Genomic DNA, 16,480 nt, shown 5'->3' with positions numbered 1-16,480 from the left:
GCCGGCTCCGAGGTGGGCACGGGCCGGGCCGGGCCCGCTCCTCGTCCTTCCGCGCTCGGGGCCTTCTCCCGTCCGCCAGGCGTCCCGCCCCCGCGCCGCCTCGTCCCGTCCCGTCCCGTCCCCGCGGGTCCTTGTTCGCAGGAGACTTATTTCTGGCTGCGGCGCCGCGCGGGCCCGGCCCTGTGCCCGCCGGCCGTGGCGGCTCCTCGCCTCCGGGATGATGCAGTAGGTCCCTGCAGGGGTGGGGGCCGGCCCGGCCGGGGCTCTGGACGCGGCTGCAGAAAGGGGAGGGGAGGAAACGTGCTGAAGTCTCGGGAAAGGAGCGGGCTGCCCGGCACAGCCCGGCTGTAGCGCCGCCGGCTTCGTGCCACTGCCTTGGGCCACTCGTCTAAAACGTAGCCGGTAGAGCAAGCCGCTGCCCCGGCTCCAGCCGGCGCCCTGCAGTTCTCCGGCCGCGTTCGTGGCGTTGGGATCCGCCTCCTGGCTCGCCTGCCCCCGGGAGTGACCGCCGGGTTTGCGGCGGGTCCAGCCTGGCCCCTCGCCTCCACCCGTGCAAGTTGTTCGCCTGCTTCCCGGGGGATCGGGCCCTTGCTGCCTGGCTGGGGCGGGCGGGCGAGCCTCCGATAAAGCCCGCGGCGGTCGGTCTGCTTGCGGCTAAAGATCTGACTGCGAGCGGCTACGTGTTACGGTCGCACTTGGCATTGGGGTGGGAGTGGGGGGCGGCTGAGGCTGTATTTCACCAGCCGCCTCTGCTCAAAAGCCTCCTCGGGCCAATGCAGGTGCTCGCGGGGCCCGGGAACGGCAAGACAGCCGGCAAGGGGAGTCCCGGGGACGTGCTGGTTGCGAGTGGCGGCAGTGTTCGCTCTTCCTTCGGGTGCCAGCTTCTCGTTAACGCTGCGCCCCGGCGTGGTGACCTCGGACGTCTTCTTGCTGTGCCGGTAACAGCGGCTATCGCTCCTACTCGAGTGTGACTGCTACCGGTACCGGACACCAGTTTCCCCACGTAGGGAACAGGGTGGGGTCCACGTTCTCTCCTGTCGGCCGCGGGGGCGCGATGATGTTCTGGTGCTCGCTCTGCACCCTTCGTGGCGCCGTGCCAAGCTCGCCTGTCGCAGGCCATACCTGCCCAGGACATTAGGCATGTCTACACCTGCGCTTTAATGCACAGTAGATTATTTTACTGCGCATTAAAGCGTCACATAAAAACTGTGACATTACGCTAACAGTCAACTGCGCATTAAGCATCACTACAAAAGCACGCAGACGTACTCCTGCGTGTTAGCACAGCCAAACGTGCGTTCATTTAGCACCGCACCTTGGAGGTGCTAATTTAATGCACGTGAGGAAAGGCGCATTAATGCAGGTGTAGATGCACCCGTTAAGTTTAGCCTGGCAGGCTGCATGTGCCGCTTAATGCAGTCCCGTGTTTTTCAGTTCTTCTCAACTCTGAATAATCTTTTGGTTTCCCTCAGCTGCTGTTTGTGAGGCCTTGTGTCCTCCAGCGGGTCGCGTGCACATGCTCACGTTGCCTTCCTGCACTTGTTTCTTCAGATCCTTTTGCAAAAGGTTCATGCCCCAGTTCCTTGATTTGGCCGGCAGGGTTTCCACGAGGTAGAGACCTACTTGCAGCCTGAGCATCTGTGTTCTGCAGAGGCGAAACTATAGCCTCGGGACACGGCAGCACGGGTGGGGAAAATCCCCAGTGGCTGGTATTAGACCAGCAGGTGCAAATCTACCTGACTTCAGACTGGCACAGCTGCCTGCCTCTCCCTGGTACGACACCTACACGGTGCATCGTCGCTGGGGGGCCCGGGAAACACGGCGGATGTCTGTAGACAGCCACTGCAGCGTGGCTGGAAATGGAGGGAGAGTGAAATCACGGCTCGGAAGTGAGGAGGGGAACGGGAGGACGCCGGACCTGGTTGTGACCCTGGTTAACGACTGACTCTTGGCATTTTGTCTTGCCGTTTCAGGAATCTGCCCCGGCTCGTGCGCCCTCGTACGCTCGTATCTACTAATACGTTTCGATTTAAAAAAAAAAAAAAGGAAAGACAAAAAGCCCTTTAGTGCTAGGTTTGCTGTGTGCACGTGCCCTGAGCGGTCCCTTATGCTGCCTGTCGCCCCTCTGCAGGGCTCCTCGTGGAGCATAGCACACCAGCCTTAATTTAGGAAAGCATCCCAAGGATTTGTATCTGCAGCTATAGACAGGTGGGTCTTCTCTGACGGTGGAAGTGCGGGCAGGCAGGCATTCAGCTGGAAGCTGGAAAGCTGCAGTGTCAGATCCCGCCTCGGGTGGCATTCGTAGCGTGGTTCAGAGCATTGTTGGATGCGTAAAAGAAAGACAAGTCCCTTTTAAAAAAGCTTTTAAGACATTTTTCTTTAAAAAATGTCTCTCTCTAAACAGAGCTAGCTACCTCGCCCTTGTAAAGCGCCAGGCTCTCGGAGGGATTGGAGCAGCCCGGGACGCCTGCATGCCACTATTCAATGTAGGAGTTGCGGTCTGGAAACGCTGCGTCCTTCTTCGGGGGATAGCAATGCCCAAGCGGCTTTGGAAAGCGCAATCAAAATAGCGTTTCCGAGCGGGCGGTGTGTGGTCAGTGGTCTGCACGCGTTCCCTGCCCCGGCCCTAGAGAAGAGCTCCCGTCTGCTCGGGCGATTGCTCCCTGGGGCCCCGGTTTGATACGCTTTCGTGGACGCTGCGACAGCCAAACGGGAGGTCCATCCTGGCGTAGCCTTAGCATCCTCTCTCGACTCTCCTGGCCTCGTTCTCGGGACATCCCTGACTGACGGATGGATTCTGGGTCCTGACAACCCTCCCGCTTGTGCCCGGTCCCTGGGGAAGTTACGGGCCGCTCTGTTCAGCACAAGATACCCTGCCCCCGGGTGCAAAGCAGGGATCCCCGCTGCTCTCTGCCAGGCTGCGTGGTTTGACACGTGCGTCCGTTAGCAGAATCGTGATCGCTCCAGTTTCTCGGGATGTGAAACGGACCCTGGCGTTGCACTAACAAAGGACTCTTTCTGCTGCAGGGTTTGGTGGACTACCCCAGCCTGGAGTTCGAGTATGGAGACACCGACAGCTACACGGCTGAGCTATCAGGTAAAGAGGCACGCGGAGAGCCGAGGTTTTTGCTGTGCACGAGTTCAGCTTCGCTATTAATAGCTGCCTGCTGGGTAGACGGCGGGGCTGGGGTTGGTGGGAGATGCATATTTAATACTATCATCCTATATTAATAGAGCGCCGCTCACCCCGGAGGATTGCAGAGTGCTCTGCAAACCACGTGCAGTAGAAGTGACTTCCTCCCCCCGCTGAAACGCAGCCGTTCGCGGGGGGGGACAGGAGAGCTGCGAACGGTGCTGCTGGTTTGGGTGGGAAGTGAAATGCATGAAGGCCTTGTAGCCAAATCGCTGGAGATATTTGAATGCCCTGATGCCATCGGCAGTGGCTTGTGTTGTGCGGGGCCCTCCACTTCCACCCCTCCCTGACCAACCTGGATTCACTAATCATTAGAGCGCGTGCACGAACACATGCACATGGCACCCGTGATGTCTTAAATAGTGCAAGGTGTCTGGGCAGGATTTGGGCAAGAGAAATTGGCCTCTTCCCCGATTCCCCTCTCTCCTGCATGCTAGGAGCTCACGCTGTTAATGTAGGTTCACGCCAGTCTCTTACGTGCTTTGCAACTGGACCAGGGCTCGGATCTGTGCTGGGGCTCGCGCTGATGGCCGAGAGCCCAGCTTTCCTCGGGTAGCACTGCGTGGGCGATGCGTGCTCTGGGCCGCAGTGGAGGGCTGAAACGGGCACTTCCAGACCCGTTTCGGTATGCTGGGGTGTTTCTCCAGCTTTCCAAAGCTTTGGGCTCCAGACCAGGAGGATACCGGCGGAGGTTGCTGCACTGTCGGGCGTGCCTGTACAGTAAAAGGCAAGGTTGGCAGTAACAGCTTGGCCTTCGCCTGTGCTAGCAAGCAGAGACCCAACTCCGCGAGGCTGGCTACGTGTTCAGGTCATTACTGCCCGAGGGACCCTGTGTCGCTGCATTTCCCCTGCTGCTGATACCTCTGGTGCAATCGCCCCTTTGCTTTGCTGGCAAACGTCCCAGCTCCTTTGCTGAGGCTGCTGTACAGCCATCAAAGAGCAACAGCTTTTTGGGCTGAGCTGAAAAGTGCCAGGCTTCCTTCCTTCCTCATTCCTGGGCTGCTGTTGTTGCTCGGGGCTTATCAGAGCTGCGCCCGAGCTGAGCTGCCAGCGGCACGCGGTGCTCCCATCGTGGGACGGTGCCCGTGCCCGGAGCATCAGCGTTTCATGTCTGTGTTTCGCTCGCTGGCTGGGTCATCACCCCCAAGCGCCAAGTCTGGCTGGCGGGCTCAAGCAGGGCGCTGGGGTGAGGGAGCCGTGGGGCGCCTGGTGATTAGCAGGAGGAGGGGAGCGGTCTGGTGGTTGTGAGGTCACTTTTGCTTGGGAAACGCTGCATGTTGTGGGCAGGCCGTTGTAATCAGGATAAGCTGGGGCTGGGGAAGTTGAGCGGTAAGTCGTGCCCGCTGTTCCCATTCCTCTTTGCTGTCTCTCCTGGGCACGTGGCAGGAAGCCTTGAGCACACTCTGAGCTGTGAGCTGTCACAGGGTCGCTATTTCGAGCTCCCCGCGTGCAGGTGTAAGCTGCGTTGGCTGGTGGTACATGTATATGTAGCACATTTTAGTTAAGGAGCTGTGCTTCCGCCGCTGGGGACAGAAGAAGATCGCTCCCCCTTACTGTCCTCTCCTGGCTCCCAAACACACAGTTCAGTAAATCAGTTTTAAATAACCTCCTTGGAGCTGTCTCCGTGCCAGGCCTGTCTCCATTTCTTTTTCCCCCGGGCTGTTGTCGAGCTATTTAAATGGGTGAGGCACCCAGATCGCTTTTGAAGCTGCGAAATACCAGCCTGCAGCATCACCACTCGATGCAGAAAGAAGATCGGCTCGGGAGGCGCCAGTGCTCGCCTAAAGCAAGTCCCTGAGGACGGGGGGGGGGAAGGGCTGCCCGGCTACGTGCCAGTGTTGTGGATGATAAATGGTGGAAGCACCTGCCACCCGGATTTTGTATTGGGCGTGTTTTTAGGAGGACTCACCGGCCCCGAATCCAGGGACAATGAAATCTGCCAGGAAAAAGTGACATGACGCTTCCCAGAAAGGGAGGCTACGAAGCTACGTGGCCTCCACCCTCGCCCTGACGGTTACTTGCTGACTGCAACTTGTCCTCGCTTGCTGCCAGCTCTTTGGTGCAGGGGTTTCCTCTTCCCCTGTGTCAGTCTAGACGAGTCTTGTTCATGCTGTGCTGGACGGGGCTGGAAGGGGTCCCGGGGGGCAGTCCCCTGCCCTCGCAGACACGGGCATCATAGGATCCTTGCGTAAACTGATTGTGCGCTCCCTTGAAATCGGTGAGGTTTGGGGCTCCTCCACCGCTTCTGTGGAGCTTAGCTTAAAAAAGAAAAAAAAAACCAAAGGAAATGAGAAAACAGTCCCATGCACTTTTATCTGCAACCCGAACATGACTGCCCGGGGCGGGGGCTGGAAGACCTGAGGACAGAACGGGCAAGGAGCAAGAGCGGTGACTTGTGACTTGTGCCCTCGTTCTAGCAGTGGTGTTAATGCCTGCTACCGACGGCCTTGCCCACATAGCTCTGGTGTTTTAGCCTAGCCATCCTTGTAGACCCAGTTTCATTTGCATTACAATAAACCTTGCAGACTCAGAGCTACTTAACCCCGCTGGACTTCTTTCATTTAACCCATGAGTTTGATTTTAAAGCCAGGGGAGCCTATGGGGGAAGGGAAGGAGGCTTTTACATTGAGGAACTGGTTCAGGAATGAGGAAGTCGATGGTTTTCTGTTTTCTCTGCTGGTCCCCGTAACCCTGGGAAAGAGGCCGTGTCTCTGCCTCTCCGTGCAAAGGTCACTGCGAGGTGCGAGGCCCTTGGATGCTGTGCAAAAGCCAATCACTTGTCTAATGTGGGTGTCCGTGCCCCATGTGAACAAAGATGCGACTAAATGCCCCTTGGAGAATTGGGGTCCTCCCTTTCCTATCCCAGCACCACCGTCCCTCATTAATTGCTCTGACCGTTTTTCTCTGTCCCCCCAGAACTGTACAGCTACACGGAGGAGCCCGAGTTTGTCGCCAACAGGAGGTGCTTTGAAGAGGATTTTCAAACTCAAGGTACGCCACTTCGGTGCGGGGTACGGCCTCTTGCCAGGACGGGGCCGACCCAGTGATGGACTCGCAAGGGACCTCCCTGCGGGCGAACTGTCTGCCAGGGTGCAGGGGCCGGCTCGTGTGCAGCACGGGTGACAGGATTGGGGCCGTACGTCGAGACCAGGCCATTGAGGTTGTAGTTCAAAGCGGGAGGTCTTGCTAATATCGACGGCTTATCCTGGCTCCCCTGACCCTCCCCAACGTTGCCACTTTTTGCGGTGAGGTCTGGAAAACCCTGCCAACCACAGCCAGGCTTTGGGGCCTCACTGATCACCGAGGAAAACTTTTCAGCTCCCCACTCTCCCTATTTATATGAGAGAGAGGAAGGATGGTCCAGTTCAGGCTGTCACTTGGGACTTGAGACCTGCATTCAGTTCCCACTTCTCCCCAGACTTCCTACGTGGCCCTCGGCGTGTCTGCCGCAGCCTCTGTGTTTCATATCCCCATCTGTAAAATGGGGACATTAGCACCACAGAGAGGTGTTATGTGACTCCTCGCACTAAAGATGCTGGGATGCTTGGATAGATACCAGCAGGGCAGACCCAGTTAAGAGCTTCATAAACTGGCCAGGCTTCACTAATGTTGGGCCCTGGGAGACTTCCAGAAGACGGGAAGAAAGTGAACGTTGTGCCAATACTGAAACGACCGTGGTGGATTCGTCTTCCCTGGACGTTTTTCAATAAAGATTGAATGCTGTTTCTAAAACAGATGCCGAAGTTCAGAGAGGATTTAATTCAGGGGAGTCCTGCGATTTGTTTTATACGGACTTCAGATTAGACCAGTGTTTCTCAGCCTTTTCTGACTCAAGACCCCCCCCTTGTTGGACTGGAGACACCCCTGGGAAAATGCCAGCTGTTGGCTTGCACTCACTCCTTGGCTCTGGAAAAACACTAGAGCAATTCTTGTGTTGCAAAAAACTCAGGTCACAGCAGATCAGGCTGGTTTTGATGCTGTGGATGCTTATTTGAAATCTCCGGGTTTATCTTGTGAATCATGCATGCACCTAACAGTGCTGATATTGTGCAGCTCGGTTCAGAAGATCTCACCGGACCCTAAAGTGTTGCAGCACCTTAGCTGAGAATTGCTAGAGGAAATAACCTCACCGGAGCAGTCCGTCCTTATCATGATTGTGGGAATAAACTACCCTCTACGAGTTCAATATTTTTTCCTGCGTGGAAGCTCAGCACACCTTTCATTTAAGGTTTCCTTGTTCTTCAAGGATGAATTCTCATCAGTAACCCCACAGCTTGGGTTGCTCTATCCCCATTTTGCTGATGAATGTGGGGAGATCTGATGTACAGAGAAAGGCAAGCATGTTTTCCAACCTCAGAGACTGTGTCAGGGTAGAGGTGGGAAGAAATCCCTGATGCTCCATGAACTGCCCTAAGCTACTGACTTTCTTTGCCACCTGCTGTGCCCAGAGTAGCTGCTAACAGTGGCAGGTGGTGCTTTTGCAGCTTTCAGATGGACCGGGAAGTTTGGGCTTTTTTTTCTCAAGATAAAAGTGCTGAGTTTTCTGGTGTGTGGAAACATCTGTGTGCCTTGCAGCTGACAACTCGGCCATCCTGCGTCCCTCAGACTACGAGCAAAGTGATGAGATTGCAAGATCAGTGGTTGGCAGTCCCTTGTGTGTCCCTGTGAGCCGGGTGTGTCAAATAGGAACAGCGTCCTGTGTTTTTAAAGGAGTGTGGTAAATTTGTCTATGGGCCAGGATAGGCAGCTGCGTCTCCAGCAAAAATGATTGCACTTGACTTCTGTCCTATCTGACACCCTTCCCTGGGATGTCAGAGAGGGCTTTGGACAGCATCCATGAAAGATTAGGGGACTGGTTAATTTGGAGCTGAGCTGGTCTCAGTGGTGGCAGATGACAGAGCAAGGAGCAATGGGCTCAAGTTGCAGCAAGGGAAGTTGAGGTTGGATATTAGGAAAAACTCTCTCACGAGGAGGGTAGTGAAGCAGTGGAACAGGTCACCCAGAGCGGTGGTGGACTCTCCATCCCTGGAGGTTTCTAAAGCCCAACTAGGCAAAGCCTTGGCTGGGATGATGTAGGTGGGGCTGGTCCTGCTTTGAGCAGGGGGCTGGACTAGACGTGACCTCCCGAGGTCCCTTCAACCCTCATTTCCTCTGATCCTATGAACCTGGATCCAGATTCACTCTGATTTGTTGTTTTCCAGTGCAGGGGAAGAGATGGCCAGACCTGGACACGGCACAGCAGAAGGCCTATGTGATGCGGCTGTTGGATGGGCTGGAGGTGGTGAACAGGGACAAGCGGCTGAAAGTAGCCCGGGCCATTCTTTATTTGGCACAAGGTAACTGCGGGCTCCCGCTAAATCGCTGCACTCGGTGTCATTCGCGCTGTCAGCCCTTTGCCAAGCTTTGGAGGAGCTTGTTTACCCCACTCTGCCGGCTGGCTCTGAAAGCGTGGATGCAGCTCAGGGGTACAGGTTGTAGCCGTGTCGGTCTAAGGGCATAAGCAGACCCAGTTCTTTGGGTAAATCTGGTATCTTTTATCAGACCGACTCAAACTCTGGATGTGTCTAAAGGATTCCTGTGCTCCCCATCCTCGGAGCGCAGAGGCAGACTGTGACACTGAAAGCCACGGCCAGTTCAGGTGCAGGACAGATAATGTATGAGAAATGAATGTCTCGGGTCCAGCTCTGTTACGGTGATAGGACATTAGGAACCGCTGCCTTATTCATTCCTGGCCTGAACCCAGCCTGTGTCAGGATAGACTAAGTTGTGACCCAGAGGCCGTTCAGTGGTTGAAGTACAAGGAGTTCGACACCCAGCCTCACCGTGACCCCAGCTCTGCAGGTCCCTCACCGCCCACGTGGATAGCTCTTCCTGGACTAGTCCCCTACATGTGGCTTCTCCCCTTCCTTAGTTTTGCTCTCTTCATTTTTCATGTCATGCATGGATTCACGTTATGCATGGAAATGCATCATGCCTGGGATACTGTCAACCCAATTCCTTCCCCACTTCCCCTTCCCCAGTACCAGGAGACCCACTGCTATATCTCATATGTGCCTTGGACCAGGGGTTGGCAACCTTTTGACCACATGGGCTCAAGCTTGCAACCCAGCCCCCTTCTGTGGGCCGCAGATCTTTCCCCCCCACCCCTGGGAACTCAAGCTGCCCGCACTTACCCTTGCTGCAGATACGCAGCAAGAGGGGGCGGTGGGGAGGGCTGCCGAGGAAGGGGCTATGGAGGAGATCAGTGCAACTCCCTGCCACCCGATTTCCCCCATGCTGCCCTGAACTGGGTTGGACTGTCTCAGACTGGACCAGGCCTATGAACCTTAAGTTGCTGACCCCTGCCTTAGACTGAGTTGAAACTTGAAGGGCTTTTCTTCCCTGGAGGCTCCCATTCAGGAAAACTTCTTTGCAGGGGCTTTGTCCCGTTGGTTTTTTGGAAAATCCAAATCCTGGGGCTGGAGGGGGATAAAAGGAATCGCGGGTTTGCAGTGCACACCAGCTGGTGTTTGCAAGGTTGGTGCTTACCGACTGCCTTGCTGGGGGCAGCTAAGCATTGAAGGGAGGCTGAGACTCGGCTCCACTTCAGTGTGGCCCCTCTGTGTTAGGAGGGCAGAAGCTTGCACCTTTGCTGCAGCTGGGCTGAAGGCGCCAGGCCTGCCCGTCCAGCTCCGTTCACTAGCACGAGACACACTTGAAAGCTGGTTTTCTTCTGCCTGTTTGCACTCTTTGGCTTTTGTGTCCCCCCAGGTGTGTTTGGAGAGTGCGATAATGAGCTGGACGTCCTGCACTGGTCTCGGCACAACAACTTCCTGCTGTACCACATGGGCATATTCACGGCCTTCCTGGAGCTGCTGAACATGGAGATAGAGTGAGCAGCTTCGCGTTCCCGGGTCGTGCCCTCCTTTCTATTATAAATGCATCCTGGATGCCCTGATTGGTTTTAGTGGCTTGGGTAAATGTCCTTATGGGAGCATTGTTGGGTTTTTTTTTTCCTGGTGTGAAGCTTGTCTTCCCAGCCGGCGCTGTGAAAAACGGCTGGTCCTCTGTAAGAAAAATACCTGCATGCATGTCAGTCTTGCTGTGAACCTTGCAGCTTCTCTGACTGGGAAGGATGAGCAGGGCTTTAACGACCTCTTTCACGGCCTCAAAAATAAGTCCATGCTCCTGAGCTGGCAGCTGTGCTCAGCGGCATCGAAGAACAGTTTTAAACGTTGTTCTTTCTAGTGTGGATGGGCCCAAAATATTCACTGCCCTGTTGGAGTAGTGGAGTCTCTCTGCATCCTGGATCCCAGGAGATTGACAGCAAACTCCTCTCCCCCTCTTTCTTCATTGCAGTAACAGCCAGGCCTGCAGCAGCGCCCTGCGGAAACCGGCCATCTCCTTGGCAGATAGCACGGAGCTCAGGTAACCTGCACTTTCACCCTGAGAACGCCGTGCTAGGACCTGCCCGCTTTTTCCTCAATATTGACCTAACCGAACAAGACTCGTTGGGTCCATTGCCCACAGCCCATCTTCCCCCACCCTTACCCAAAGCAGCAAGGAGGTCACTGGATTTTCTTGCTGTTTTTTCACACTTTAATATTCTCCAAGCTAAGCTTAACAAATGCTCCAGTGGTAACTGCTGTACCGAGGATAAATGAGGGGCTTTCCAAGCTGGCAGAGTCTGGGGGTGTGTTACTGTGGTTGCTTGTTCAGCTCCAGGGAGGGAAGAGAAAGATACCTCAGATTTTCTCCTGGCCCCTATTCCTTTTCTGACCATGGAGAGGGAGAGAATCAGCTTCAAGTCCATCAGTGCTTGTGAGAAGGTCGCCTTGGCATGAGGCATCAGTAAGGTTCAATGCGGAGACATGCATGGTCCTGCACTGAGGAGGGAGCAATCCCATGCACCGGTGCAGGCTTAGGACCAACTGGCTGGGCAGCAGCTCTGCAGAAAAGGACCAGGGGGTGACAGTGGACAAGAAGCTGGATAGATGTGAGCAGTGTGCCCTTGATGCGAAGAAGGCTAAATGACATCCTGGGCTGCAGTGTAGGAGCGTTGCCAGCAGATGGAGGGCAGTGATTCTTCCCCTCTATTCAGCACTGGGGAGGCCACATCCAGAGTCCTGTGTCCAGTTTTGGGCCCCCCACTACAGAAAGGATGTGGACAATTTGGAAAGAGTCCAGCAGAAGGCAATGAAAATGGTTGTGGGGACTGGGGGACAGGACTGGTGAGGGAGGCTGAGGAAACTGGGCTGATTTAGCCTGCAGAAGAGAAGACCAAGGGGGATTTGATAGCAGCCTTCACCTCCCTGCAGGGGGGCTGCAAAGAGGATGGAGCTGGGCTGGTCTCAGTGGGGGCAGATGACAGGACAAGGAGTAATGGGCTCATGTTGCAACAAGGGAGGTTTAGGTTGGATATTAGGAAAAATTCTCACAAGGAGGGTAGTAAAACACTGGAACAGGTCACCTAGCAAGGCTGTGGGCTCTCCGTCCTTGGAAGTTTTTAAGACCCAGGCTGGAATGATGCAGTTGGGGCTGGTCCTGCTTTGAGCAGGGGGTTGGACCAGATGTGACCTCCCGAGGTCCCTCCCACCATCATTTTCTATGTTGCTGTGAATCCTGAAGTCAGGGGTGGCTGAGACTGGAGGCGGACTTTGGGCGGCCTCATGAACGGTTTTCTCTGCTGCGCTCTGCCCAGAGTGCTGCTCAGCGTCATGTACCTGATGATCGAGAACATCCGCGTGGAGCTGGAGACGGACTCACCCGAGTGGAAAACGTCCCGAGAGGCGTTCAAAACGGAGCTGAGTGAGTCGGTGGATGCTTGTTTTCCCTTTCCCGCATGATTTTGATGAGACAAGTACAGTCCTGTCTGCCTCGTGGCCCATTGCTCTAATGGCCTTGTAGCTGTAGCTATAAAGCCAGAGGTGGCAAACTGCTATACGATACAGGGAACCCTACTTATTGCTTTAGCCAAAACTTGGTTTGACCTTTGACCAAGAGACTCGGGGGACAGAGTGATTAAGGACAGCAGATCCAAAGACCCTGCTGCCATAAGCAAACCATATGCAGAGGCCCCTCAAGCTGTATAGTTTCATCAGTGAGCATTTGGGAGCAAGGCAAATTATTTTTGTCTTAAGCTTCTTTGGTTTTTGGTCCTCCCCCACCCCAGGTTTTCCTGTGCACAGTGAAGAACCGTTTGCTCTCCTGCTTTTCACCATGGTGATCAAGTTCTGCAGCGGGCATGCTCCGCACTTCCCCATGAAGAAAGTCCTGCTCTTGCTTTGGAAGGTGCTGCTGGTGAGTGCCGTCCTTTCTCTTTCCAAGACTCAGATACACCGAGGAAGGTTGTATCCTGGGAAGATGCCACGTGGGCTCTCTTTGCCATTTAATCCGACTTTGTAGAGGTCCCAGTATTGAAGGCCCATCACCAAAGCATCACTGTGACATATTTTATAGTGCTTTTTTTAACTCTGTCATTAAGGGGGAAGTAATCCTGCGCTGGCCAGGAGGGTATAGTGCGAGATACTTGATTCGTCCCATGTCCTGGTTTTAGTTACTTTGTCACCTGGCCTTTGCAGCACACGAGATTGTGAGAGAGAAGAATCGGTGTAGGATGAATACAGGGTGAGCAACAGGTTGTTTGGGGATGTATAAAGAAATCTAGACAGAATTAATGAATAAAGGGGAGGCTTCATCCAGCGCTGCTGCTCCCCAGCCAGCGCTCACGGGGGGGGGGGCACTGGTGCTTCCACCTGTCCCCCGACCCATCATCTAAGTGGAGAGCGCAGCCTGTCAGGGGGTCGCCACTGGTAGCTACACACATCTGTTTGGTCTTTTCCAGTTCGGTGGTCTCTGTTTTAAATTTCTGCCCAGGCTTTTGGGGAAAAATAACGGTTTGCTTCACTTCTTTCTTCTTTCTCTTGTGTCTCACTTGCTGGGCCGCAGTTCACCCTGGGTGGATTTGAAGCTCTCCAGGTGATGAAGATGAAGAAGCGGGAGGACCTGTGCTTGCCCCCTCTGCCGGAGGACAGCATCCAAGTGATGCGCAGCATGCGGGCTGCCTCGCCTCCCACCTGCTCCATCGAACTCATCGAACAGCAGCAGCAGAAGCGTGGCCACCGGAGCAGGCGGGTAAGAACCTCTTGGCACCTGGCGCGTGACGGTCCTGTGCAGCATCTGTCCTATTGGGGTATCTGCGTGTTGGGTAGCACCCTTTCCCTCCCCAGGTAGAGGGGTAAATGGCAATCAGCTGTATCCTGGAATTGTCTTGTTTGATTTCTTACTAAGGAAACATCCCAAACTTCAAGTCACTCTGGGAGAGAGAGTAAGCTTTGGGCCAGAAAATTGGTCTTCAGCCGTTGGTCTGGTAGGGTTGTGTGATCAGAGGATCCAAAGTTTGTATCCCGCTATGGGACCGATGCTGACCAAAGCCAAAAAAGTCAGACTCTGAAGAAAGAAAATATCTCCCATCTCCTGAATAGGGAGCAAGCGCAGAACCCAAGGGGTTCCCCTTTATAAATGTAGGGAGGATGCTTTTTGTCCAAGCCGAGATGCCAACTAAAGTGATGGGTCAAAATCCTGGAAGGAAGTGCTTGGATAGGAAACACTTCCAGGTTCAGGAAGTGATCTGGACTGTGTGTTTCTCCTCTGTTTCCACATATTGCAGCCCCTCATGAAACAAGACAGCTTGGACATCTACAACGAGAGGGACCCGTTCAAGAACGATGAGGCCGGAGTGGATGAAGAAGAAAACGATGATGTGGACAGTGGGATCGAGGGCGAGCTGGACCTGATGGAGCGGGATGCGATCATCCAGGCTTTGCCAGCTCAGCGCCCACCCATTGAGCGGGTGTGTTTCCCCAAAGGACTTCCGTGGGCACCCAAAGTCAGGTATATCCAGACGGTTTCTTTGTCATCTTCTCCTGCCCCGGCAATCTTGATATTGAAACCAGTTGTGGGTTGAATGTCAGCCAGGTACAGGTTGAACTAGAGAGAACCCTTTCCTTTTCTCCACTTGGCTTCTCTTGCACCAGCTGTGATTGTGCTCTTCCCCTGACCTCACCAGCCAGATACGGCCAAGCTGGATGTCTAACTGGATAGGAGTAGGAGAAAGTAGTGTTGTCTGTGTATGGTGTCCCATGCCCAAGAACCTTTGGGAGAAAAGGAAGAGAAGCTTTGTCATTAGCATTGATGACAGAGAGCTGGGCATGTCCTTGACTGTGACCTTGGGAAACGGTTGTAAGAGCTGTTTAATTAAATTCTCTAATTTATTTAATGAGTCTCTTGCCTACCCAGTTGATGAGCATTGTTCAGTGGTACTGCTGTGATCCAAAAACTGGAAGAACCCCAACTGAGGTGCCTCTTTCAGTAATGCTAAAACCAGATACGAAGGGCTGTTGTTACGTGCAGCCACTGAAGTGCTGGCCTGGCTGAATGTCATTGTGCATTTTAACATTGGTTTCAGTGAGGCCAGCGTTTGATCCAATGACTTTAAAATGGTGGGGCACATGCACTTCTCCGGTTTGGAAGCAACGCAAAGGCTAAGCTGTTTAGCCGGACTAGCTGAGCTTCCGTCTCAAGTCTGTTAACTGCATTTTGGGTTAAAAGCAGGCAGGAGCCTGTTTCTAAAATAGGACTTAAACGTCTGTTTCTGCCTAAGCCACATATTCTCCCAACTTTCAAGTCAAATAGTGATCATTTTGTTGGGGAAAGGAGGGGAAAATATGGAAATTCAGGTGGGTTCTTTCTGCCCCTTGCAACCGGACCTCCTAGTCAGGATTATTCTAGTGGCACCAAGATCCAAGCTGTCAGACAGCAGCAGAGGACACCTCTGCTGTCTCCCGTAGCTGCGTAGCCATTTCAGGGCTAATGGGGCGAGGTTGTGTGTCCTTTTCAAGGACACTGCAGGGAACTGATAGATTGTAAAAAAAAAAAAACAAAACAAAACATTAGTTGTACAAACTCACTCTATGGATCAGACAGATCTATGCTTTGAATTATTCTGGAGGGTTACAATAAATCCAGATCATTTTGTTTGCATTGTTTCTGAAGCAATGTGAACTCTGTAGCTGTCAGACACCCTCCGAGTGGTATGGGAGAGGCAGACGGTGCATGTTGAGTCCATGTTGTTCAGTTTCTAAGCAATCTGGATCCTGATGGGACGGTTCTGATGTGCATTTTGTTTTTCCCCTCTCCTCTTTGCCGGTCTATCAGACAGAAGGACATTGAGCATTTCCTGGAAGCAAGCAGGCACAAGTTCATTGGATTTACACTGGGGCAGTAAGTATTGTGGGTTGGGGAAAATAGAGCTGGTTTAGGAACAAATCCTGTCTTAATTCCTGCCATTGAACCAACACCTGGCTGCTGGGAGCTGCTAGTGCTTGGAGCTTCAGTGTTCTCGAGTCAGCCGGTCGAATGCATGCTTAGGAGAGCACCTAAGAGATCCCAGTTAGTGTCGGGATGTCATTGTACCCAGCATTTTAGAGGTGTGGGCTAAGAGGCAGATCGTGCTCCAAACACCTCACAGTCTAATAGAAGAAGTAGAGCACGTGGGATAAACTGACATCTGGTGTAAGCCAGAGGTCTTCATGAGGACTGGTAAGCGCCTTGGTATTCTGCAGATTTGTGGGGTGCTTTTGTTTCTCTTTCTTTTAATGAGGGAATGGAGGGAATACGGGAAGAGTCGCGGAGGACGGACAGGTGGGGAGGTGGCAGAGCAGTCCAAAGGAAGGAGAAACACAGCAGAAGGGTTGACTTGCTATCCGGGCTGGGTCCATGGTCTTGAATCATAGACAATGAGGGTTGGAAGGGAGCTCAGGAAGCAGCATCTAGTCCAACCCCCTGCTCCAAGCAGGACCAGCCCCAACTAGATCCTCCCAGCCACAGCCTTGTCTAGTTGAGCCTTAGAAACCTCTAAGGATGGAGAGCCCACCGCCTCTCTGGGTAACCTGTTCCAATCCTTTATGCCTCCCCTAGTGAGACAGGTTTTTTCCTTTATATCTAACCTCAACTTCCCTTGTTGCAACGTGAGCCCATTGCTCCTTGCCCCCACTGAGACCAGTCCAGCTCCATCCTCTTTGCAGCCCCCCTGCAGGGAGGTGAAGGCAGCTATTCAATCCCCATCAGTCTTCTCTTCTCCACACTAAATAAGCCCAATTCCCTCAGCCTCTCCTCACCAGTCATGTGCCCCAGCCCCTGGACCATTTTTGTTAATTGTTGTCAACCCCCAAGGTAGGGGAGAGCACCACCTCCCTTGGAGCCCATTCCAGAGTCTGGCAGCCCTCACCATGTTGCTAAGCTGTATCT

General features: G+C 53.9%; 1 protein-coding gene across 1 annotated transcript in view; it reads left to right on the top strand.

Annotated features, from left to right (window-relative positions):
* STRIP2 (striatin interacting protein 2) overlaps positions 1-16,480 on the top strand; it is a gene marked incomplete at its 5' end in the record, with an annotated part of 39,706 nt that continues 23,226 nt past the window's right edge. Inside the window, 11 exons of the mRNA XM_019509676.1 lie at positions 1-12; positions 3,028-3,097; positions 6,110-6,184; positions 8,395-8,529; positions 9,944-10,064; positions 10,532-10,600; positions 11,874-11,980; positions 12,345-12,472; positions 13,121-13,306; positions 13,842-14,065; positions 15,389-15,454. Of these exons, the coding sequence (XP_019365221.1) occupies positions 1-12; positions 3,028-3,097; positions 6,110-6,184; positions 8,395-8,529; positions 9,944-10,064; positions 10,532-10,600; positions 11,874-11,980; positions 12,345-12,472; positions 13,121-13,306; positions 13,842-14,065; positions 15,389-15,454 (1,193 nt within the window). The remainder of the gene's footprint in view (positions 13-3,027; positions 3,098-6,109; positions 6,185-8,394; positions 8,530-9,943; positions 10,065-10,531; positions 10,601-11,873; positions 11,981-12,344; positions 12,473-13,120; positions 13,307-13,841; positions 14,066-15,388; positions 15,455-16,480) is intronic.

This window comes from Gavialis gangeticus, unplaced genomic scaffold, assembly GCF_001723915.1.
Source record: "Gavialis gangeticus isolate Ggan-Ray unplaced genomic scaffold, GavGan_comp1, whole genome shotgun sequence".
Taxonomy (NCBI): Eukaryota; Metazoa; Chordata; order Crocodylia; family Gavialidae; genus Gavialis; species Gavialis gangeticus.
This window is presented reverse-complemented; position numbering and strand designations above follow the sequence as displayed.